At 57.1% G+C, this 25,106-nt stretch overlaps 1 protein-coding gene and 1 long non-coding RNA gene across 6 annotated transcripts in view; one reads left to right on the top strand and one right to left on the bottom strand.

Annotated features, from left to right (window-relative positions):
* LOC138850581 (uncharacterized) overlaps positions 1-25,106 on the bottom strand; it is a 95,707-nt gene that overhangs the window by 7,390 nt on the left and 63,211 nt on the right. The window lies entirely within an intron of this gene.
* Positions 299-18,707, top strand: CSF1 (colony stimulating factor 1). Of its 5 annotated transcripts, none has more exons than XM_051857408.3 (9): positions 299-507; positions 3,255-3,437; positions 4,530-4,592; positions 5,817-5,987; positions 9,962-10,109; positions 11,233-12,215; positions 12,735-12,787; positions 13,091-13,152; positions 16,672-18,707. In XM_051857408.3, exons 1-8 carry the CDS (start codon positions 469-471, stop codon positions 13,134-13,136), a joined length of 1,686 nt encoding a protein of 561 aa, XP_051713368.3. In that variant the 5' UTR covers positions 299-468; the 3' UTR covers positions 13,137-13,152; positions 16,672-18,707. The 5 variants fall into 5 exon arrangements, with proteins under 5 accessions (XP_051713368.3, XP_051713370.3, XP_051713367.3 ...); XM_051857410.3 differs by having other exon boundaries at positions 302-507; positions 3,315-3,437; XM_051857407.3 differs by having other exon boundaries at positions 330-507; positions 3,252-3,437.

Here is a 25,106-nt window from a genome sequence, read left to right as displayed (position 1 = left end):
AGGGCGCGAGGAAGGGCGGGGTGAGGTGGGCGGCGGAGCCTGCAGAGTGGAGCACAGAAAACAGAAGGCGACCGGGAAGCAAACGAGCGAGCGAGCGAGCGGGGCGACCGGCCGGCGGGCTGGGGGAGGGGAGGCGGCTCAGTGGGCCTTGGGAGTGTGTGTCTGTGTCCGTGTGTGTGTGTGTGTGTGCGCGCGCGCGCGCGCGTGTGTGTCTCTGGCGCCTGTCCAGGCTGATTTCCCATAAACCACATGCCCCACGAGCCCGCCGCTTAAAAGGCTGTGCCGGGGGCTGGCCAGCGACGTTCGGCCCGGGGAAAGTGAAAGTTCGCCTGGGTCCTGTCGGCGCCGCCGCCGCTCTCTACAGCCCGGACAGCTGCGCGGCCCTCGGCCAGGGAGCCCACTCCGCAGCGGCCGGCGAGCGAGCGAGCGAGGGCGGCCGCCGCGCCCGGCCGGGACCCAGCTGCCCGCATGACCGCGCGGGGCGCCGCCGGGCGCTGCCCTCCCACGGTAAGCAGCGGCCGAGGCGCGGAGCCCGGCCGGCCAGGGGCGAGGGCCCCTCGGAGCCCCCAGCCCGGGGCTCAAAGCTGTCCTGGCGCCCTGGCAGCGAGCGCGGGCTCGGATTTCCTGACCGACCCCCTTTGAGCAAGGACCGTGCGAGCCCCCGCCTGCCCTGCAGCTGCTGCCGAAGCTGCAGCGCTTTCCCGGCACAGGGAAGGCTGCCCACCCCATTGCGCGGAGGGGAACGCTGAGCCAGCCACAGGCGGGAGAGAGGGGTTGCAGCCAGGGGCGGAGGCCCCGCGTCAGCCGGGGCGCCTGTCAGCCTGGGCGCCTGGGCGCCGAGCCTGGCGCCTTCCCCACTGGGCACCTTCTTGGGGCCACGCGTGTGCTTCCAGGTCCTGCTGGGGAAGGGGCACTTCTGGATGGAACAGTTCTGGGGTCACCCAGCTTGCAGGGCGTCAGGGCCTGTGCTGGGCAACCTGCTGGCGGAGGGAAGGGCATGGGCAAGCCGCTGCTTGTTCCAGCCCCCAAGCGGGGGCTGCTGGAGTTAGGGCGCAGGCACCAGCGTCTCCTGCTAGCCCTGAGTCCCTTTCTTGCAAACTCAGCTGGGGAGATGCTGAGCTTCAGGTCGGTAGAGGAAGGTGGAAAGGAGTTCGGTTTTGTCGAGCCAGGGCTGCTTAGGAGACCCCTGTCCTGCGATGGCAACAGCTGCTGCAGCGCCTAGAAAGCCGGTGTGGCCCCTGCTCAAGAACAATAAGTGGTCTCCTAATGGGCTGGCTTCTGAGGAGCCCTGCGGATGTGGTGGTGGTGGTGGGGACCTGGGAAAAACAGCAGACAAATACCTAGAGGGCAGAGGGTTGCAGGTGGGTGAGATGGGGAGAGGAGTGGATCTCCAGGGGAGGAAGCACCCGATTGAGGGCACAGGGACAGGGATGGGCTGTTAGCAACAAGGCGAAAATAAGGGGCTGGAAGTGAGAGTTCGAGGAAAGAGAAAGAAAATACAGGAGAGAGAAGGGCGCTGGGGTTAGACGGGAGCAGCCCAAGGGTCCCCCTGAGCCTTTGTTGAAGGCGGAGATGGAGCAGGCTGGTGGCGAATGATGGACAGCTGGGCTGAGCCAGCGTCTCAGCATCTCTCTGATTTTTGCCCAGTGCTGCTCCCACAGGCAGAGGCCCAGACTGGTGGGAGGGAGGAAGAAGGAAGCAGGACAGGAGCCTGCCCAGCCAGATGCAGGCTTGGAGGATTAACCCTTGGGCACCCAGCTGGGTCCTCCCTAGAGGCAGAACTGGGGTTCCAGGTCTAGAGGCAAAGTCAGTCAGCCCCCTGTGTGGTGGCTGTGCAAAGTGCCCCAGCCAGGCCACCCCAGGCGAAGGAAGCGCTGCCTCACCTGGCTGGGCACCACGTGCTTGAGGGGAGGCTGTCTTCTCTCATCCCCTTCTGTGACGGGCTCTTGTGTAACGTTCACACCAGGGGCTCGGAGTCTCACCAGCAGGCAGCCTGGGGCCCAGACACCTTCTGTGTGGCCAGTTCCCTCCAACAGGTTCCCACCCCGGGTTTCCTGATGGTCTGGGCAGCTGCTCCCACCCAAGGCTACCTCCCCGATTGTCCCAGAGCCTGAGGTCCCTGCTTCCCCGTGACTGTCCTCCTGCTCTTTGACAGTCTCTGTCCCCCAGGCCAGGCCAGACCCCTCACAGTCCCCGTGCTGAATGGCACTGGGCCATGGTGTGCCCCCTTCGTCCCCTGCCATCAATGTCTGCCTCCCCAGCTTCTAGGGCCTCAGCGGGGCCCCTCCTTCCCACCCTCTGCCCGCCATTCGTGCAGAGCTGCCCCGCCTCTGTGGTGAGAGCTGGCAAGCATCCGGGCTTTGGTTAGGTGTAAATCAGCATGCTGTTGTTGATTTGCATAGCTTTCCCAGTGTGTTCCTTAGGTGCAGTGTTTGTCTCATCATCTGCATCTCTGAGGCCAAGCCCAGAGCCCAGGAAAGTGCCAGCCCGCAACCCACAAGCATCAGCCGCCAAGAGGCCCAGGAGCGCCCAAGAGGCAACCTCTAGCTGAAGAAAGCAAGTGCAGGGCTTCGCTGCTGCCAGCCTAGGATGGGGAGACCTAGCACAAGGGAGAGGGATGAGGGGACGCTGGTGAGGAGGAAGGAAGGGAAAAGACAAAGCATCAGGAGCCGGTGCCGTCACTCTGGGACGGAGCACCTGCTGGGCCAGGTGGGTGCTCAGAGTGGGAGCAAACTTCTCTGCCACTCTAGGAGCTGGCTGACTGCAGAGGCTGCTGGGACTCCCCCAGGAAGACGCCCAGCAGGGATGGCTCAGAGCTAGTGCTGCTGCCTCTGATTCATCAGCTGGGCTCCAAGAGGTCTCTGGCATGGGATGAGTTCCCAGTGAAACTGAGTTTGGTCCCCTGGTTCGTCTAGTGGCAGAGCCAGATCTGTGTGGAGCCAGGTGGGAGGAAGGGCTAGGCCCCGGGGGTACTTGTGTCTGGCTTGCGTGCAGAAGCCGGTGCATGAACGTGAACTTGAGGGCAGCGCAGAAGCTGCCTGGCTCAGTGCTGATGCTGCAGGCTGCCTTGGGTTTACTGGGGACGGCTGCTTGGAGAAGGTGACATTTACGTTGTTACCGCTGGAGAGGGAGCTTGAGCTGTGGCTGTTAGGAAACCCTGGGAAGAGTGGATTTGGGGGATGCCACATCCTGGGGTGTAGGCCAGAGCTTGAGGCATTGCAGGTCTCAGGTGTTTGCTTCTCGGCCCTCAGCAGGGAAGGAGGGTGACTGGGGAGAGAGAAAGCCGAGGAGAAATGACGCCCTCTCTGTCTCAGACATGGCTGGGCCCCTGGATGCTGCTGGCCTGTCTCCTGGCGAGCAGGAGTGTCGCCGAGGTGGTGTCTGAGCACTGCAGCCACATCATCGGGAACGGGCACCTGCAGTCCCTACAGCAGCTGGTGAGTGCCTAGCCGGGCCTTGACCCTGCCTTCTCCCACTGCGGAACCTGAGGCAGGAGGCAGCGAGCACGGGCAGTGGGAGGGACACGGGACAGAGGGCTCCCAGCCAGCTGCACTGAGTCTTCTCTCCGTCCCCCTTCTCTCCATCCCCTTCAGTGTCCCCAACTCTGCAGCCCTTTGCGACTCCCCTGGCTTACTGGTTGCCCAGGAGTGTCCACTGTGGACTCTGAAAAGGCTCCAAGGCCTGCTTTCCCTCAGGGGCAGCCTCCTCTGGGAAGCCAGCCCAGTGTGCCTGCTGGGCCCAGATGTTGCCTCCAGCTCCTGGACTCCCAGATATGCTGCCAGCCTGGCACTGCAGCCCCACCCAGAGGTGGAGGGCAGGCTCCTGCCTAACTGCCAGCCCTCCACCCTCACGTCCCTGGCTCTCGCCGCTGGGACCGGGATGCCCATGTCTCATTCTGATCGCGCTGGCGGAGTCGTCAACAGCCCCAGACGTGGTCCAGCCAGGCAGAAGCAGGTTGTTGTCATGGCTGCTGTCCGGCTCAGGGGGAAATGTATGCTTCCTCTGGCCAGCCAGGCAGGGTGAGACAGTACAGGCTAAAGCTGGCTCCAGGGCCCTGTAGGCTGGGCCTCTGGCCTCCCCCCATCCCTGTACTGGTCCTTTTGCATGGAGCCACTGCAGTAATCCAAGGTAGGCCAAGAGCCGTCTCGTTCTCTGAGGCTCCAGACACAGAACCACTGCTCGTGGGATCAAAGGTGTCTAGCCCCAGCCCCTACAGATCCTGAATCCCCAGCGCTTGCCCAGTCTCTGCTTGAGTTTCTGCCATGATAGGGTGCCCACTACTTCCCAGAGACAGACTGGCTGGTCCCACAGCCCGGGAGGTAGAGGCAGGAGCTATTTTTTGTTCTTTTACAGCTCTCCCCTAGGCACGCCTAAGGCACAAACCTCCCTCTAGCTTTGGCTCTGTCTTACCACCTGTGGCAGGTGGATGAAAGTCGCATCCTGATCCCCCCAGAAACTAGCTGCCTGTTCTGAGGCAAGGTCAGTTGAGTTACAGACTCCCTGCAACCACTGGCCCATTCTCTTTACAGATTGACAGTCAAATGGAGACCTCATGCCACATTGCCTTTGAGTTTGTGGACCAGGAGCAGTTGGTGAGTGACAGGCATGCGTGCACCATGTATGGTGGAGTGCACATGGGAACGTGCCGACAAAGAAGTCCTAGAGCTGGACAGGATGAGGGTGTGAGGTGCCCCTGGGTGCTCAAGTCTAGGGGGTCAGGGCAGGGGAGGAGCCAGGACTCAAGCTCCCTGCTGTTCCCTTCTCCTGGCCTGGCACACAGCAAGTGCTCACTAGGTGCCAGGCACTTTTCTGACATAGATCTTCAAATCCGCTAAATGGTCCATGAATACTGGTGTTGTTTGCGATGCACCCGGAGACTGGGGGAGCACAGCTGGTAAATGACGGAGGCCTGATGGGAACGCCCGCAGGTGGGCTCTGGGGTCCAAGGCCAACCTTCCAGATTGAGTCCTTTCTTATGGACTCCATCCGGCAGACACATCAGCTGCCAGAAGAGCAGTCTAGCCCTTCCTCCTGCCCCACACTCAGCCAGCCACCAGGTGCTGCCGGTTCTGCCTCCCAGCAGCTCTGGGTGCCACCCTCCCCCCCCCACCCTCCATCCCCCCAATCATTTGTTTGAACCATTTCCCTGCTTCCAGTGCACCATCGTCTCTCCACTAGGGGGAGCTCTCTCAAGCCCCAACTGCTACCTTCACTTCCCTCCCTTAAACCTGTTAGGGCCCTAAGGGCTTTGTAGCCCAGTGTCACCACCGTGTTCTCTGTGCCTTCCTGCCTCCCCGTCTTTGCACAGGCTCTTCCCAACGCCCGCCATGCCTTCCCAACTACCCCCGAACCACTTAGTTCTGTTCATCTTGTACCTCATACAAAGGTGCCACTACGCCTAGAATCTGCTTCCTCTCACACTGGGGTTGTTCTCTGAGCCCTGGGGTAGCCTTGGAAACCCCGTGTCCTGGAGGATTTGACAAGGCCATGCAGTAAAGGACATGAGTGAAGGCACGCAAAGAAGGTGGGGGTGGGGGGTTCTCTGGAGCCCACAGCCGCTCTGCACATCTACCCTGATGAAAGCCTGGGATTCCAGAACCCCACAGATGTCCCTAACCACAATCCACGTCTCCATTGCTCCCACAGTGCTAGATCCCCAAGAGCGAGAACGAAAGACAAGGGAGGGCAGCATCCTCCTTGTCCCTGCAGCAGTGTGTCCCCTCCCTCGGGGGCAGGGGTAGGGCGGGCTGTCGCCCTCAGTCCACTTGGGATGGGGCGTGGCTGGCCTGCTGAGGAGGCTCCTGGCTCCCTTTCAGAAGGATCCCGTGTGCTACTTGAAGAAGGCCTTCTTCCTGGTGGAAGACATCATGGAGGACACCCTGCGCTTCAAGCACAGCACGCCCAACGCCAAGGCCATCCTGCAGCTCCAGGAACTCTCGCTCAGGCTCAGGGGCTGCTTCACCAAGGATCATGAAGAGGACAACAAGGTAGGGGTGCCGGGGACAGGGCAGGGGCAGCCGTGCAGGGCCCAGCCCTGCCCATGGGCACGGGGCTCACTCACCCTCACACACACCTCCAGGCAGAGCTTTCTCTACAGGAGGCTGTGCTAGGCTTTGACCCTGTCCTTGTGAGCCCACGTGGAGCTCCAAGTCAAGGCAGGTGGACAGCTGTGGAACAAAACGACTCCCCTGATAGAACTCCGATCCCCAAGGTCTGTTCATTCGTTCACTGGACAGATCACGGGTGGGTGCCTGCTGGGTACCAGGCACGGTTCTAGCCCCTGGGAAACAGCTGTGATGAAAGCAGACAAGTCCTCACATCCAGGGAGCTCACATCTGGGGGTGATGGCCGGGGCGTTGACCCACAGAGTGTGTGAGTAGAGACTGCTGTGCTTAAGAGAGGAAGCCAGGGAGGGAGGAGCTGCAGGAGCTCAGGGAGTGACCCGTGAATGAGAACCACTGGGCTGACAGAAGTGCAGGAGGGAAAGAAGGCACAGGCGTCTGAATAGGAAATATTCATTTGAGCTCCTGAGATGAGTAACAGCTAGGAAGCATTAAGGATGGAAGAACATTCCAGAACATTCCAGATTAGGAGATGGTAGTGCACAAAGCCCTGAGGTAAACAAGAAGGTGCCCATTTAGGGACCCAAAGTGGGAGTCAACCTGGCCAAGGCATGGGGAAGGAAGAGGAGGAGGGAACTAGACCATTCAGGGTCTCAAAGATGGGGGACTTTGGTCTTCAAGTCCAGGGAAGCTGCTGTGAGCAGGTGAGTGGCCCTTTCTATACGTGGTGGGCCTGATGGGATTGCTGTGTGGAGCTTGGAGCGGAAGGAGCAGGAATGGAGATACCTGTGATTGGCCCAGGGTGATGTGGGAAGGCGGAGACAGGTGGACTAGCTGTGGTGGAGCTGCAACTGAGCTGAGAGGACTTGCAGTAAAAGTGAGAAGCAGTAAAAGTGCATGCAGTAAAAATGAGAAGCTGAGGGAAGGGAAGAGGCAAGGATGGTTCTTGTCTTGAGCACCTGGGTATTTCAGTGAGGCCAAAATGGGGCCCTCAGTGGGCAAAGCAGGTTCTGGCGGAGGAGTGGGAGTTCAGTTTGGGGCACAGTGGACAGAGATGCTTGTGCAGTAGCTGAGTGCACAGGTTGGGCTGGCAGCTGTAGGATGGCTGAGTATGCCTGGTGAGAAGCAGACTGGAGAGTTGTGCTGCAGGGTGGAGTGCAAAGTGTGATTGCACATGAGTGCTTTGAAAGCTCGTGGAAATGGAATTAAAAGAGAAATTTGGGGTGAGTGGCTGGCACAGCTGGTGAGACGCTCACATCCCGTATCAGAGTACTTGGGCTCAAGTCCTATTGCTGTCCCAATTCCAGCTGCCTGGTAATATACATCCTGGGAGGCAGCTGTGATAGCTCAAGCAGGTGGATCTTTGCCACCCACATGAAGATCCAGAGTGAGTTCTGGGCTCTCAGCATAAGCCTGGTCCAGCCTTGGCTGTTCTTGGTATTTAGGGAGTGAACCAGCAGATGGGAGAGAGCTCTCTGTTGCTCTGTCTCTGCCTTTCAAATAAATTAAATGAATTAAGAAAAAAATAATTTTATGTGGGTGCAAAAAAATTGAAACCCCATGCATAGTTTTTCATTAAAAAGCTCATAGAAAATGCATGTCAGCCCCTGAGGGGCTGGCGTTGTGGCACAGTGGATTAAACTAGGATGCTACTAGGGATGCCAGCATCCCATATCAAAGTGTTGGTTCAAATCCTGGCTACTCTGCTTTTTCTCCAATTTCCTGACAATGTGTTTGGGAAGGCAGCAGAAAATGGCCCACGTATATGAGCACCTGCCACCCATGGAGTTCCTGGCTCCTGGCTTCAGCCTGGTCCAGACCTGACTGTTGCTATCATTTGGAGAGTGGGCCAGGAAATGGAAGACACTCCATTCCTCCCTCCCTCTCTCTCTGTCATGCTGCCTTTCAAATAAAATAAATCTTTGAAAGAATAAAAACAGAAAGTGGATCTCATGAAAAAATACCATGTATACATTTAAATATTTTTTGCACCAAAATAAAGTTATCTTTTAATTCCATTTTTCACCCAGCTATTTTCCCTTGTGGCATTGTAGGGACAGAGATGAGAAACCCCAGCAATTAGATTCAGAAGAGGAGGGGGCCTGCCAGTGTCAGGGAGCAGCCTGGGGGCTGTCAGCCTGGCAGCTGCAGGCAGCTCTCTCCCAATAGTGTCGGGGAGTCAGCTAGAGGAGGGCTGACCCCGTCAGAGCAGCGACACGAAGACTACTGTCGGAAGCAGAGTGAGGTCAATGCCAGGAGAGCCAGTGGAGGTTCTTGGCTCCAAAAAGGGACAGTGTGAGAGAGATGTAGCTGCAGGGAGCATGCAGGGAAAACTAACATGAGTGATGTGAAGTCTGTAGTTTTATGACATTTTATGTCAAGAAAAAATTGTTTAATCAGGGAGGTATTAAGCCTGAAGTTTCGCAACCATTAAGGTCAGTAACAATCACTTGAAGAGCTTGCTTACAATGCAGATTCCCAAGATACGCCCCTTTAAAGGGGCTGATTCGCTGGGTTGAGGATGGGCCTACCAACCTGCACTTTAAGAAGCAGCCCCCACTCTCTGAGGTTTAGGAGGAGAGAATCGAGAGCTGCCTTTCTTTTATTGTCATTGTTATCTATTTGAACATCAGAGTTACAGAGAGAGGGAGAGACAGAGAGATCTGGCATCCGCTGGTTCACTCCCCAGATGACCACAATGGTCCAGGCTATGCCAGGCTGAAGCCAGGAACCAGGAGCTTCTTCGGGGTTTCCCACATGAGTTCAGGGGCCCAAGCACTTAGGCCATCCTCTGCTGCTTTCCCAGGACATTAGCAGGGAGCTGGATTGGAAGTAGAGCAGCCGGGACTCGAACCGGCGCCCATATGGGATGCCAGCATCATCGCAGGTGGCTGCTTTACCTGCTGCACCACAATGCCAGCCCCAAGAGAGAGATTCCTGGAGCTGTTGTGTTCACCCCACCGTGGCAAAGGAACCCTAAAGGGGACAGCTCTGTGGGCCACTGTGGCCTGGCTGTGAGTGCAGGGCTGAACCCAGGTCTCTTCTCATTCGCATTTATAAAGGTCCCCAGTACACAGGCCAGAGGGACATCGGATTCCCTCAAGGCCTTCATGGCCCAGTACAGCCCACCCTGGTGCCAGTGGGGGGACCACACACCCTGAGGCCTGCCTGTCACCGTCTCCAGCCACTCATGGCGATTTTTCTAAGCCTCCAATGTTATGGTCCCACCGCCCACCTCCCCAACAATGCTTGCAATGGGGTAGCAGTTGTTGTGGCCAACAGGATCCATGCAGACCTCTCTCCAGTTACTTCTCCTGCCACTTCTCCCCCAGATGGCAGAACTGCGGCGTTCCCGCCTGCTTTCTGCCCTTTGCCATTTCCTGTTCTTCCCTGCCTTAGGACCTCTGCATCACGTGTTCTTACCGCGGGGTGGTTCTCTCCAACTCCCTCCCCTCCCTGCTGAATGCCTGCTCATCTTTTGGTTGGTTCCTTGGGGAAATTCTCCAGGAAAGCTCAGCTGGTTCCTTTATTACACAGCATCAGATCACTTAGCACTCGTTTATAGGACTGACTCACTATATTGTAATTAATGTATTTAATCCAATCCCTCTGCTGGATTTAATGGCTAAAGAGACCAGGAACCGCCTCTCTCTCCTTCATTGCTCCATTCCCAGGTACTTACCATAGCCTGGCATATAGAAATATACTAAATGGATCCATGAAAATGACATATCTCACAATCTCAGAATCGGTTCTGCTGCAAGCCAGAGGAGAGGGGAGAGAGGACACAGAAGGGAAGCAGAAGCCAGATGTGAGAAAGGTCAGGAGAATTTGAGAAAGGAGATAGACATGGAGCCAATGGTCATGGCTCACCAAGCGGCCCCCTGCTCTGCTTCCAGACCTGTGTCCGAACTTTCTATGAGACTCCACTCCAGTTGCTGGAGAAGATCAAGAATGTCTTTAACGAAACAAAGAATCTCCTTAAAGAGGACTGGAATATTTTCAGCAAGAACTGCAACAACAGCTTTGCTAAATGCTCCAGCCAAGGTAAGCAGAGGAGGGGCCAGCGAGTGGGCATCGGAGGGGGAGGAGATGTATGCAGTGGGATTGGAAGGTGAGAGGCGGGCTGGACGGATCCCCTGGGAGGCAGCCTGGACGGATCCCCTGGGAGGCAGCCTGGATGCCACTTTTGTTCCTGTGTGTGTAGGCGTGTTTGTTTTGTGTACCTGTGTGGCTTTATGTATCTCGGAGTCCTGAGCACATGTCTTTTCTGACATGTGTGTGCATGCACACTTCCATATGTCTGCATGTGGGGGCACCAAGAAGGCTCATGCTGGCGGCTGTGGGATTAAAGAGTGGGAAAGGGACCCTCTCAGGAATCCTCTTAGCATGGAAGACTGGCTGGCCATGTGGGGGCTCCGAGGAGAGAGTAGACACCCACCTAGGAGTCAGGGCCTCTGCTCCAGGAGTGTGCTATGAATCGCCAGCATGCCCTGGTTCCAGAAGTCCCCAGGATGCCTTGGGTGTCCCTTCAATGGCCAAGACTGGATTTGAAGTCTGAACATCAGTCAAACCTTCTCAGTGCTGGCTCAGCTGCATACATGTGTGCCCTGCGTGTCCTCGTCTCTGCATCCTACATTCAACCTTGCTCCCCAAGGCAGGGGCTGAGGCCCTGCCATCTATCAACAGCCAAGTCCAGTCTCCCTGCTTCAATGCCAAGGCCACAAGCCTTGGCCAATTCCAGGCCCAGACCATCCCCGCCTGTGGTTGTACTGTGTGGCTTCAGGCTGTGCATGAATCAGTGTCTTTGGGGCTTGAGGATGTCTTAATCTCCTGTCCTGGCTGCTGCTCACCCTGGCTTGGCCTCTGGCCAGCAGGCACCCCAGGGCCAACTGTCTCTGTTCTTTCTCACCCCAACCCTGGGCTGTGTCTTTAAACCCTGCTCTCCGCTTGCCCCGGTGAGACCCTGCACATTGCACCTTCCCTGCCTGAGCCCCATGTCATGGACACCTGCTGCAGTCCTGTCCTCTCCTCAGCCCCCAGGCTGAGGTAGGAGGTGAGGGAACCCCGATCCCATGTGGCCCTCTCCGCCCCCTCTGGGAAAGCTGAGCTGGAGGCTGGTGACTCTATCTCCTCCCCGTCTTTCTCCCTGTCTCTGTGGTTCTTTCAGATGTGGTGACCAAGCCTGATTGCAACTGCCTGTACCCCAAAGCCACCCCTAACAGTGACCTGGCCTCCCCTCGCCAGCCCCTTGACCCCTCTACAGCCCCCATGGCTGGCTTGGCCTGGGCCGACGCTGAGGGGACACAGGGCAACCCCCTCTTGCCCAGTGAGCAGGCCCCTGGCACAGTGGACCCAGGCAGCGCCAAGCAGCGACCACCCAGGAGCACCTGCCAGAGCCTTGAGTCGCCAGAGACCACCGGCGTGGAGGACAGCCCCCCAGGCCGCTCCTTGCAGCCTCGCCCTGCCGTCGGGGCCCCCACACCTGGGGTGGAGGCCATTCTGGACCCTGCCATGGACACTCTCTGGGCCCTGGAAGAGGCCTCTGGAAACACTGGCGAGGGCCCTGTCCCTGGGCCGGAAGGGAACAGCGTCCAGGCCGAGGGCGCCAGACCCAGCAACCTCCTGACAGCGTCTTCAGCACTTGCTGCGCCAGCAGAGGCTGCGACCGGCACCGCCCCACCCAGGGTGGGCTCAGTGAGGCCCCAGGGCCTGGTTTGGAGCCACAGCCCTGAGAAGACCCACAGGCCACCTGCCCTGCCTCCAAACCACCAGAAGCCAGGCTCTCTCGGGGCCTTGCTGCGACGCCTCCAGGGCCCCAGCCAGTTCACCGTGCCCGCCACTCAGCCAAGGCTTCCCAGGAGCCACCCATGGGCTGGCCTAGCACTCCGCAGGGAGCTGGAGGGCAGAAGGAGCACCAGGGACCGGAGGAGCCTGAGAGAGCTGGATGGTGCAGAGCGTGCAAGCGAGGGGGCTGCCCAGGCCCTAGCTCCTTTTAATTCCCTTCCTTTGACTGACACAGGCCATGAGAGGCAGCACACAGGACCCTCTGACCCCCTGCTGCCCGGCTTTGCCTTCCGCCTGCTGGTGCCCAGCATCATCCTGGTCTTGTTGGCCGTTGGGGGTCTCCTGTTCTACAGGCGGAGGCGGCGGGTAAGAGCCCCAGGAGGGAGGGGGCCTCTGGCAGGGCAGCTTCGGTTGGGCCCGGGTTCTGAGGGCTGAGATGCAGGGCTCACTGGGTGCAGAGGATGGCAGGTTGCAGTGGAAGTTGCTTTCAGAATCAGGAAGGCCTAGGCCGTAAGGTCAGCGGGCAGGGGCTGGGGTAGAAGGGAGTGGGAGAGAAGGCTGTTGGGCCCGCAGTGGGGTGACAGGCAGATTGCAGTTGGGGGAGAGGGGTAAAGGAGAAGAGTGAGGGAGCTTGGCAGAGCTGGAGTGAGAGGACACAGCCTGCATGGGAGAAGCAAGCGGGAACATCAGCAGAGAGGCCCTAGGAACTGCCTCACCCTCCAGCTGATCCCAGCTGACTGCTGGGGAGCGGGGGCCAGGGAGGGGGGTGGAGGCGGTGGCGGGATGCTGGCAGCTCTCTCCTAAACACACGGGGCAGCACTGCCTGGGCTGGAGCGCCAGTCCCTCCCCCTCCCAGCAACTCAGCCTGCTGTCTCCTGTCCCCAGAGCCATCAAGAGAGTCCAGCCACGGATTCTCCCATGGCGCCGCCAGAGGGCAGGTGAGAACTGGGGGCTGGCCTGGGATCCTCCGCCCCTCTGGAGGAAGGCGGGGTGGGGGGTGTCTCCCACTTGCTCTGAGGACGTGGGGCTGCAGGCAGCAGGGTGGAGAGGAGGAAAGGCATCCTCTCTTTTCTAGACATCGGGGCTTCTCCCCAGCTCTTCCTGGAGTTAGGCAGCTGTGGATCCTCTAAGCCTGAGAGGGCTAGAGTATGTGTGTATGTTTGGCGGGGAGCGGGCTTAGGGGTCCCCTCACTCCCCTGCTCCTACTGAAGTCTTACGCCGTCCCTGTGCTCTGCCTGCAGCCTCCTGACCCAGAATGAGGACAGACAGGTGGACTTGCCAGTGTAGAGGGAGTTTTGTAAAGGTAAGATTCTGATCTTCATCTCTTTCCACCCCTTAAAATGAGCTCCACCCTCTTCCAGTCGCTCTCACCTGTTGGTGACACCACCAACTTCCCGGAGGCCCAAATGCTTGCCTCTCCCCTTGCCCACCCATTCCTGGTTCCAGCCAAGCCTCTCCTTTCTGAGTTCTCCGATCTCCCCCCAAGACCCACGCAGGCTGGGTCTTGCTACCTCTGCACTGGGAGTCTGGTCTGACAGCCACCTTCATTCCCAGAGCAACCAAAATCCTTTTCCTCTAGTCGCAGCTTTTATGAAGGCCTTCAGCCTCCTGGGAATTCTTAGCAGCCCTGCATGGCCAGCCACTTCCAACTGGACTTCCTGGCCTGTCCAGTAGCTGCCCTCGGAGTGCACTTCTTGGCAGATGGTTCCCTCAGTCACCCCACCCCCCACCTCAGCCATTCTCAGCTCCCTGCTCTTAGAATCATGGTGCCACAGAACTTGAGTGTTAGATGGACTCTCAGAGGTCATTTGGTCCAGCAACCCACTCCAAAGGGGCCAGCCCTCTCTGCATTCCTGACCAGGAGTCAGCCAGCTTCCTGCCACGTATTCCCACTCCCAAGCAAGCCCCCTGCTAACCACAGCCCATGCACCTTTAGACGATGCTGGGAAAAAGGCTTTCCTCCCACAGGGCAGAACAGGTTTCTCCAGCCCGCACTCATCCCATGCTCATGAAACTTTCAGATAGTTAAAGTCTGTTCGTCCGTGTCTGCCCTTGAGAACTCTCCCTGCTAAATGTGGCCAAGCCCCTCCAACACTCCCTATATGATATGGTTTTCAGACCCCTCACCATCCTGGACACACTCGTTTGTCAATGTCCCTCTGAAAATGTAGCGCCCTGCCCCAGACACAGTCCTGCAGGTGTGGTCCGACCAGCTTGGAACACAGTGGCGCTCTTCCCTTCCCTGATCGGGGCGGTGTTCTTCCACCTGTGCACACTGAGCAGTGTTAGCTATCTGAACAGCCGCAGCGTCCAGCCTGTGGCCTGTGGAAACTGCTGCTGCCATCTCCCACAAGCCCCTGTCCAGCACACCTTCTCTGACCCTCACGTGGACGGCGTCACTTGTTTCACCAAAGTGCAAGAAGTGCTCACGGACCCCTGTTAAGACCTCGCGTCAGCCAAGCCTGTTGAAGTTGCTTTCACTCCTAACCCCATCCCTCCGTCTTCACAGTCTTCCCAGTTGTGTCCCCTCCCCACCCACATTGACGGGTGACTCCTCGCCCCTGGCTCCCCAGCCCCAGCCCTTGTCAGCCCCTCTGGGCCTTCCCAAGTCTTCTCCAGACCCTCGGCTGCTCCTACCCTGCATTCCCTGCTGCTCTTTTGTACCTGGTCAATACTGTATCAATCTGCACATAGCTGGATGTTTTTACACATTTAAAAAGTCTCATTCTATGCGCATGCACGCAGTCTTCGTGGTGGGGGGATTATAAACTCCTCAGGGCAGGGTCGTGCTCCTCCTTCCCGCATTTCTTTTGCTCTCCTGGGTTCTGGTACAGAGCGGGGCTCTGCACACTTGCCAAAAACATTTACGTGTTGACCGGCCGGCCGCAGCGCAGGGCTGACCTGCCAACCAACCCTGACCAGCTTGTCTCTAACTGGCTGGCCTTCTGCCTGACCAGTTAACCAGCTAACTGACTGGCAGGCTGACCAGCTGGTTGGGTTGACTGCCTGCCTAATCAGCCAACAAGCTGAGAATGAGCTAGTTGGTAACCAGTGAGCTGACTGGCTAACTGACCCGCTGTTCAGTTGCCTGGCTGATTTGCTTAGAGGCTGCCTGGCCAGCTAGCTGGGCTGACCACTCAAGCTTCCAGTCACACCCCTTGTCAGATGCAAGCAGGTGCCTTAGGGCCTCCCCATGTGCAGGGTGACAGGTAGGGGCCAATCCTGGGGAGATGGGGAATTTGGCACATGCTTAAAACCAAGGAAGCCTATTTGGAGAAGAGCAAGCAGTAGCCACACCCCGGAGCTGGGATCCACTTTGTCAGAGGATGGGCTTTCCTGTTCCCCCTTTCTTTTTTCTTTCTTTCTTTTTTTTTTTTTTTTTAGATTTATTTATTTATTTGAGAGGCAGAGTTACAGAGAGAGAGAAAGAGGTCTTCCATTCGCTGACCCACTCCTAAAATGGTTGCACTCCTCAGATGGCAGAAATGACCAGTGCTAGGCTGATCCAAAGCCAGGAGCAGGGGCTGCACGGGGTGCAGGGGCCCAAGTACCTGGGCTATCCTCTACCGCTTTCCCAGGCCATTAGCAGGGAGCTGGATGGGAAGTGGAGCAGCTGGAACTTGAACTGGCACCCATATGGGATGCCGGCACTGCAGGTGGAGGCTTTACCTACTAGACCACAAGCCAATCCCTTCTCTTCCCCCTTTCAAGGTGTCCCTTGCAGAGGCAGCCCAGGGCAGGGGCTACATCCAGAGCCTCCCTGGCTGAGGTTCAGCCCCAAAGAGGACCCTTGGCTGGTTACCTTCAGGGGCTTGAGCACTAGCCCACAGGTGGATGCTGCTCTGAGGAGAGGGAAACCTGGGGGCAGAGGGGCTGAGAGGGGCACTCAGGGCCCCAGAAACTCAGACACCAGCACCTTATCCCCAAGGAACAGGAGATAGGGCAGCAGGCTGGGGCTTGCCCACTTGGTGCTTCCACCCACCATGGCCCTGGAAGGCCTGTGGCTTGCCTTTGCCCTGCCTGGCTCAGAACCAGTTGATGGTTCCCCACTCCTTCCCCTTCAGAGCATGGGAATGGGCTGGGAGCCAGCGGCTGGGGCCCCATCTCCGGTCCTTAGCCATCACGGGCTTGGCCAGTGAGGCCTATGGACTGTGGGGAGGGAGGCTTCACACAGGGTCCAAAGTCAAACTGTTGGATGGAGTCCAGGGGATTTCTGCTCTGGGAACAAAGCGTTCTGAGGATGCTGGACCAGGGGACAAGGATGGGGGCAGGATGGGGAGAGGAGAGGGCCCTGACTCCCAGGGGTGGTGCGAGAGGCCAGTCCCTTGGCTATCCGGGAGGAGGCTGGGTGGCTCAGGGGTCAGCGTGCCACATGGCACTGCCTCTAGACTTTCCCTATCTGGTCCAAATTCCTCATCTTCAGTTGCTCTGGCTGAGTGTCTGGTTTGCCTGTCGGCCACGCATGGGGTGGGGGTGAAAGGACACTCTTCTCAGTGGGGGTGAGCAAGCATCACTGGGGAGGTCATCCCTCCTGTCAGAGCCCTCTGCCTGAGCAATGGCACCATCCCCACTCCTGCTCAGACCACCCCCTGTGGTCCCTGACTCTCCAGGAGGAGGGAGGAGGTGAGGCCAGCCTGGCCAGAGGCTGGGGCTGCTGCCAAGGAAAGCCACCGGGTCCCGTGTGCTGTCTGGGGTGGCTGGGAAGGCGGGAGGAAGCCCACAGGAACGCCCACCTCCCCTCTGGCATCCCCAGGGACCCTACCCACACTGCTACCCCCACCCCTGCCCCCGGCTGACCAGCCTTTCCTTCTCTCCCCTACAGCTGGGCGCCCACGACAGTCTGTCTGAGGGAGGAGACGCCATGGGGCCGGCCTCCACCAGCCCTCCCCAGCCTACCCTCCTAGGAGCGAGGCCTGCCCACCGTCAGACCTCCAGCCTGCCAGGACCGGACCTGCACAGCCAGGCTGGGGACCCTGCGCCTCGACCCTCAGATCCTCAGCCAGCCAACCGACTGAACGAGAGCCGGGGGCTGCCCCCCTGCTGCCACTAGTTATGGGGGGCCCTGGAGGCTCCCACGCACTGGAGGATGGGGGGCAAGCCCGGCTCAGGACCCTCGCTTGCCCCTCAGGAGCTGCGCCCTCCTCTCACTCCCTTCCCACCTGCCAGTGGCAGGTGGGAGCCCAGGGTGGGCGCTGAGGACAGGAAGAGCCCTGCACCCAGAGGACCCGCCTGGTGTCGAGATCCCCACCTTGGGACAGGCAGGGACCTGTCTCTGGAGAGAGGAGCCCATGATTGGCAGGGCGGGCCCACATTGGCCTGGTTTCCCGTCAGGGTGTGCAATCCAAGGGACGGGAAGAGGAGGCCGCAGGCTGCCAGCTCGGGTGGCCCTAGGGTCGACACCCTCTGCTCGTCTCAGTGCCCTCTGCTGGTTGCCAGGCAGAGAGAAGGGGCCGTCCCTGCCCTCAGGACCTGCCTGATCCAGCTCACAATGCCAAGAAAGGGACCAGGCGCCGGCCTCTGCCCTCCTTGCCTCCAGCCCCTGCCGGAGCTTCTGCTGGAAGCCAGGCCGAGGCTCCCGTCATGAAGGAAGCCGTTGCACTGTGAATACCGAGCCTGCCTGCTGATCAGCCTGCGCAGCCGTCCCTCAGCACGCACCCCGCGTCCTCCCTGCGTGCCCGCCTCTCCCCGGCTTCCTGCACTGAGCTGGCTTCAGCTGCTGTGACCGAGGGAGCCCCTGGGCCCTGACCTTCTCCTGACTTGACTCCTGGGGTGGGGATGGGGGTGGGGTGGGGGCGGGGGCGGGGCGGGAGGACTGCCCGGGCCACCGGCCAGAGCCGGTCTCTAGGCTGTGTTGTTCGTCCAGGTTTCTGCATCTTGCACTTTGACATTCCCAAGAGGGAAGTGACTCGGGGAAGGGAAAGGGGAGGGGAGGACGGAGGCAGGGAGGCCGCAGCGTGAGCTCAGACGGAAAATGGGTCTTTGCAATACAGGTATGCCCCTGAGGCTGAGGGAGGGGCCTGTGCCCGGCCCCGCCCTGGCCCAGTCTCCCTCCCCGGCTGCCAGCAGGTGCCTGGGACTGGGCTTCACTCCTCTCCCAGCTGCTGGCACCAGCTCCTACCCTCTTCCTGCCCCCTTCCTCCCTGAGCCCGGGAGGCAGAGATACCCTCCGGCTCTCGCCTCCCACTCCACCCTTGGCCAGGCAAGACAGAGCGGGAGGAGGACCAGGAGATCCAGGCATCTGAGACCTGGGCAGCGGGGAAAAGGGCTGTGTGTGTTGCCCCTTGGTCCCTTTGTGCTGCTGTGTCCCCCCTCCCTGGCCACCCCAGGTCCTCTACTGAGAGACCACGCCCTTCGCTTCCTGCCTGAGAAAAGTGAGGGTCTGCTGGCCCCGCCCCCTGTCCAGAGGCTGACAGACAGCTGAGGGTGGGGACTGGAGAACTTTCAGGAAGGGCTCACCCCTCTGGTCACAGACTCCAGATTCCATGCTAGAAAGCATGTATTTAAAAATGGAAGGAAATAAACAAAAAAAAAAAAAAGACAACACTTCTCCCCTCACTCCCATCCACCTTCTACATACAGTGTTTTAGAAGTCAAAGAGCAGATCCAACCCATTGCAGAAGCTCTTTGTGGAGGCCCGAGGGGCCCCAGAGCCGCCTGTGGCGTCTCCCGGGGGCTGCCTGCACAGGGAGACCCTTCTTTTCTCTAGGAAAGCCGAAAAGGGCACATTCACTCACGTACTGTGAGATTTCGTTTTTATACTTGGAAGTGGTGAATTATTTTATATAAAGTCATTTAAATATCTATTTAAAAAGAATAGGAAGCTGCTTATATATTTAATAATAAAAGAAGTGCACAAGCTGCCACGTGTGAGTCATGGGGAAGGTTGCTTTTGGGGTGTGGGTGGCAGCCGCCGCTGGGGGAGGCGGGAAGGCAGGGTTCTCTCCAAGTTTCAGTCTGGTCACCAGAACTTCCCCGGGAATTGTCACCAACACACTTCATCTGCATATCAGTTTAACTGGAAAACTCTAACAAAAGCAGCCAAACCTCAGGCCTGGCCAGGGCCCTGCACTAGCTCGGCCTAGCCCAGCCTGGAAAAATGGCTGGTTGGGCTCCTTCCAAGGGCCCCAGGGGGCCTGCGAGGCGGACTCTGCCTGACCATTGAACCTGCCGTCCAGGTCAGACCCCGGCTGGGGAGTGGGCGAGGCCGGCAGGGGAAGGAGTCAGCAGTGTGTGTGAGAGGGCCTAAGGGCTGACCCTCTTGCCGGAAGTGGACAGGAAACCAAGGAGTGGCCATCCTCCGAAGCCTGGGCCTTTGCCTGTGATGAGAGAGCGTGGCAGATAGCGTTTTAGACCAGTGGTTCTCAATTCTGGCTTACTGGAGAATCACCTGGCTTGTTTAGAAAAATACTGATAATTGAGCCCCAGCCTGGGTCCGCAAAATCAGGCTCTTAGGGCTGTGGCTGTGCAACCCGCCGCAGGTGATTCAGGGATGCATCGAAGCCACGCTGCTTGGCTCTGGGGGCTATTTCAGTTTAAATGAATTAAAATGCAATCAAAGTAAGCATGCACTTCCTCTGCCTCCCTGGCTACCTTTCAAGGGCTCAGTAACCATATGTGGCTACCACACTGGACAGCACAGGCACACAGTGTTCGCATCATCACAGAAATTCTGCAGGGTTCCTGGACCAAGAGAACAGGTCCAGGACTGGCACCAAGCAAACACAACCAGAAACTCTCAGGTGTGCAGGGGCCTGTCTACCCGCTAGGCGCCCTCAGTGCCCACCACCCTTCATCATTTCCCTTCCCATCCTTTATATTATATTTTATTTATTTGAAACACACACACACAGAGCAAGAGATAGATAGAGACAGAGAGACAGAGATCTTCCATCTGCTGGTTCACTCCCCAAATGGCTGCAACCACTGGGGTAGGGCCAGACCAAAACCAGGAGCCGGAAACTCCACCCATGTCTCCCATGCGGGTGGCAGGGACCCAGGTACCAGGGCCACCTTCTGCTATTTTCCCAGGCACATGAGCAGGGAGCTGGATTGGAAGCAGAGCAGCTGGAACTTAAGCTGGTGCTCCACAGGGGACGCCAGCATCACAGGTGGCAGTCTAAACCGCTCTATCACAACACCAGCCCCATTCCCTCCCATTCTATCTGTTCTAGCAAAAGCTCCTCAGAAAAGACTTTTGGAATAAACCTATATCCCAGCCTTTGAGGCATGGCTCCTCCTCTGAGAAGCCTTCCCAGCTTGCCTCAGGCTCCAGCCAAGTGCCTTCCTCTCCTGGACTCCTACAGACAGAGTCAGGGGCTAGGTTGGAAGGCCACCTGACACCTGTCTGCCCCCCGAGCTGTGGGCAATGGCAGGAACAGGGCGGCGTCCCTCCTTATGTTCCAGTGCCCAGGAGTATTGGCACATGTGGGTGCTCAGCAGGTGTGTATGAGGAGGTGAAAACTGAACGCATGTCAAAGGGTGCGCTCATGCAGATTTGGGCCAGCGGTGCTGGTCTTAGCCAATGGGATCAATATCTAATAACCACGGTTTGGAGACCATCTTCATCTCCCCGGCTTGTGATGAACATGGGGCCAGGTTGGGACCCTCCCTCATCACTGGGTTGTGGCGGGTGAAGTGTGTATTTCAAAGTCTTTACACAGGAAGTGGGGATGGGAGGAGGTGCAGGGAGGAGGCCAGGGATCAAAACCAAAACAAAAATAGAACCCTGCCCTCACCTGCCTTTGCAGAAGGCCCAGAACCGTTGGAGAACCGCAGCAGGCCAGGTCCAGGCTTCCCGGGCTGCAGGGGCTGCGTGGCAAGGGTCATGCCCCTGAGCAACATTTACCTGTGATGCAGAACTGCAGGATGGAGGTCCTCGCCTAGCTCTGCAGCCTTGGGTAAATGGTTAACCTCTCTGAGCTGCGGGTTTCACTTAATCTGTGGAGCTAGTTTAAGATACAAACCAGGCCTCCCTGGATGGAGGTACAAATAAAGTGAGGAACCCCACAGCACCTGGTGGGCTCCGGATACAGGATGTTCTGGTATTGTCTCTGCCAGCCGGCCCTTCAGTGCCCAGGCCAGACACAGCACTCAGTCCAGGCAAGCTCTGGGAACGAGGAGGTTGCTACCGGAGCATGGAAGGTGGCAGGTGAGGGCTTCCAGCGAGGATGAGAATTCGGGTACCTGGTAGCTCAGGGATCTCTGGCTGGAGGGAGGGGCCAGGTGGGAGGCCGTGGGGCTGCCAGGGGTGCCCGTGTGCAGGCAGAGTCAGGAACTGGGGTTTGGGAGTGGAGCAGCAGGAGGACCCAGCCAAACCTCAAACCTCTATCCGGCCAGAGGCAGGAAAGTGAATCAGCAGCCACCAGGAAGAAGCCTGAGGTTAACCCCGTGTAGACTGTGGGCCATGGCAAGGAGGGGACTGCTGGAGGGTCTGGGCCAGAGAGGGGCCTGAGCGGACACGGGCTGAGGACCCCTTCAACAAGTCATTCAGGGGTGGGCAGTGACCAGGCAGCGGGGGAGAGGAGAGGCCGCGTTTCCCAGGACCTCTTCTGCCACTGCAGCACTCCTGTCCCCTGGCTTTCCCCATCAGCTTCTGGAAAGGGATGGCCAGGCTCTGTCAGCCTGGATGCTGGGACTGTCGAGGGAGCAAGGTGGCCCACGCCAGCCTGAACAGCACCACGGCAGAGTGGCTGAGCCACAGACAGCCCCACTCCCTCCCTCCGTGCTCAAGCGATGGCCACTGCTCCAGGACCACAGGAAAGTGCACAGGTTGACCTCTGAGGCTCCGTCCAGCATCCCCATGGACCCAGGTCCCTGCCAGGAAGGCTGTGAGTCAGAAGAGGTTGTGGATTGGGCTGATGGAGGAGGCTGGCTGAGGGAGTTGTGGAGTGAGTTCTCGGCTGTGGTCTGGGTGAGAAAACGCTAAGTTAGACCCCAACGCTCTGGTCTGTGGACAGCTGCCCTAGCCACCCTGCGGGTGTGTGTGCCCATAGTGAAGTCTGTGAAGCCAGGAACCTCCTCCTCATTCATTCATTCACTCACTCATTCCTCATTTATTGCTGGCCAGGGAGGACAAAGTGGTAAGGACAAGGATCAGTGGAGGTGACAGTTACCAGTCAAATAACCACACAACTATGCATCTAATTATGAAATACAAGTGGAAGGAGGAAGGAAGACACAGGTGCTGTGAGAGCTTGCACTAGGGGGCCCAATGCCAGGATGCAAGGCTGGGCAGACCCTGAGGAAGATTAAGACAGAAGAAGCCAGAGAAGGGCCACACAGAGTGAGGCATGGACCATCCCTCCTCCTTGTCCCTGACTGTCAACAAGAGTGAAAGGAAAGTGACTGACTACTTCCCTGGGCTGTGTGAGTCATGAATCACTCTATAAAATGTGTCTCATGCCACCAAAACAGCCCCATGAGCTGGGTGTTTATATGCTCTTCTATAGATGCAGAAGCTAAGGCTTCAAGAAATTCTGCCAAGGTCCCAACAACTGTTAGGTGACAAAGCCTGCATCTGAACCCAGATCTGGCTTTTTTCAAATGTCACACTCAAATCACAACATCACACTCTAGTAGTCATTTAGCATACGCTTGCATAAATGCTCAGCTTGGGCCTGTCTGGCATACTTTGGATCCCTGCCCTCGTTCTTCCCCTTGGAAGGACTGTGCGGTCTGGAATGGACACGAGGTGCCTATGGCAGGCACCTGCTGTCTCGGCCCTGCTACTGATCCTAACTCCACTAGGAAAGGAAGAAAATCCTCTCCTGAGTGGTGTGCCCACTGTCGGGGCCTCTCTTGGTGGCCAGCGCTTCTCTCTGCTCCTTTGGCTTGGGTCCTTTGTGACCCATATGTTTTCCCCCTCCTCCCCCTTTGGGCACCTTCTATGGCCATGGTTTTATTGACCAAGGTGACGTGTGGGCAGCAATCGCTCCAGCTGACGGCAACTTTGGCATCCTTCTTACTGCATCTGATCACGACTTTCTTGGATGAAGAAACCGTAAATTTGCTCTCCCTACACCTAGGGCAGGTTGTCCAGGCGTGCACTGGGATTGCATGGGCAAAGCTAGATCAGGACCAAGTGTGCTATCCACAGACTCAACATGCTCCCCCAGTGACTGGGGGAGACCAGCAAAGGCTGGGGACTTACGGGCCTTGGGGGCAGGAGCAGAGCCCTCTCCCTGCCTATCATATTTGACGGAGCCTGCAAGAGGCATCACTAGCAGGGTGCTCTGTGGACGCGTGGTCCATGCCAGTCTTCCAGAAATGAGCTCCATGCCCACATGCAGCAAGCCCTCTGACTGCTGACTCTCTCAAAGAAGAATGTCAGGCTCGTTGGTAGCTTGGCCCAAGTTCGGTGCTACGTCCAGGATATTATTTTTTTATAGCAGCTACAGTAATAAACCCTTGGAGGAGAATAAATCTGATTTCCAGAGCTGCTGCATTATATTATTTCAAATGTCTAGTGTTCAACGAAAAATCCACCTACAAGGTGTGTAGAGAAACAACCAAGAATGCCCTTTTCACAAGAAAAAACACTCAATAGAAACTGCTCTCGAGAAAGCCTAAACATTGCACTTATTAGACAAAGACTTTATGTATTTAAAATGTGTCCAAAGACAAAAACACATCTAAAGAACTAAATGAAAATATGATGATGATAGTTCACCAAGCAGAGAGCATCAGTAAACGTAAGGAATTATTTAGAATGAACCAAATAGGGACAGGCACTGTGGTGCAGTGGGTAAGCTGAGGCTTGGGACACCCACATCCTATTTCAGAGTGTTTGACTTTGCTTCTGATCCAGCTTCCTGCTAATCCACACCCTGAGAAGCAGAGGCAATGGCTCAAGTGCTAGATCCCTGCCACCCACGAGGGAAATCTAGATCAAATTCCAGGCTCCTGGCCTCAGCTTGTCCCAGCCCAGGCTTTTGTGGTCATTTGGAGAGTGAAACAGCAGATGTAAGACCTCTCTCTCTCTCTCTCTCTCTCCCCCCTCCTTCTTTCTCAATAATAAATGCAACTTTTAAAAAATCACTTTATTAAAAAATAATAAAATGAAACTAACCAAATAGAAACTGTGGAATTGAAAACTGCAATAATTGGAAAGAGAATTTTATCGGAGGGACTCAGCAGCAGGTGTGAACAGCAGAAGAAAGAATTCCTGAACTTGGAGGTCTGTCGGCCTGAGGAACAAAGATAATGAAGAAAAACAGAGCCACAGAGCTGGGGGAACTCACCCAGCAAACCAACATATGCGCAATGGGAGTCCAAGAAGGTAAGGAGAGAGAGGGAGGTAAAAATATAGAGATACAGATATAGATATAGATGTTTGAAGAAATGTTAGAAAACTTTCCAAATTTCTAAGCAATGTTGATCTGCACATCCAGGAAGTTCAAGGTGTTCCAAGTAAGATAAGGGCAAGAGAGACCCACACTTATACAGGCAACAAACTGTCAAGAGACAGAGACTCTTGAAGGCAGTGAGAGAGAAGTGACTCATCCAGTATAAAGCCCCCAGAGGTTAACAGCTGGGTTTTCATCAGAAACCATAGAGTCTGGAAGACAGGCGGCTGGCATAGTCCAAGTGCTGAAGGACAAATGAACTGTCAATCAAGAGCTCTGTGTCCAGCAGAACTACCTTCAGAAACTGAGAGATCGAGGCATTCCCAGATACATGAAAGCTGGCAGAACTAAGCAGATTTGACCTATGGGAAACACCAGGGCTGGAGCTGACGAGTGGCATGGCAGCTTAAGCTCCTGTATGGGTGTGGGTTTGAGTCCTGGTTGCTCCACTTCCAATCCAGCTCCCTGCTAGTGTGCCTGGGAAATCAGCGGAAGAAAGTGCTTGGTCTCTGCCACCCTGTGAGAACCCCAGGTGAAGCTGCAGGCTCCCAGCTTCCATCTGGTCCAACCCCAGCCATTGCAGCCATTTGGGGAATGAACTAGCAGATGGAAGATCTCCTTCTCTCTCTCTCTCTCTCTCTCTCTCTCTCTCTAATTCTGCCTTTCAAGTAAATAAAGCAAATAAAAAAAAATAACAGGTGTTGGAGGTCATCCCAGGGGAACCACTAGGAAGACAATTCCAAGATACATATAATAAGCGAAATGACAAGGAATTTTAAAATGGTGCAGCAATTTTCTCTGAAAGCCTCATTTTTCAGCAATGGGTGGGAAATGGTGCTTTAGCTCCCTGGGGTGGTGAGAGGAACACACATCATCCCTGCGCCCCATGCTCTACTCATTCCTTAAAATAAAA

Source organism: Oryctolagus cuniculus, chromosome 7 (assembly GCF_051225735.1).
Source record: "Oryctolagus cuniculus isolate XC-2025 breed Fujian yellow rabbit chromosome 7, ASM5122573v1, whole genome shotgun sequence".
NCBI classification, from domain to species: domain Eukaryota; kingdom Metazoa; phylum Chordata; class Mammalia; order Lagomorpha; family Leporidae; genus Oryctolagus; species Oryctolagus cuniculus.
Note: the sequence above shows the minus strand (reverse complement) of the source record. Positions and strands in the feature narration are given on the sequence as shown.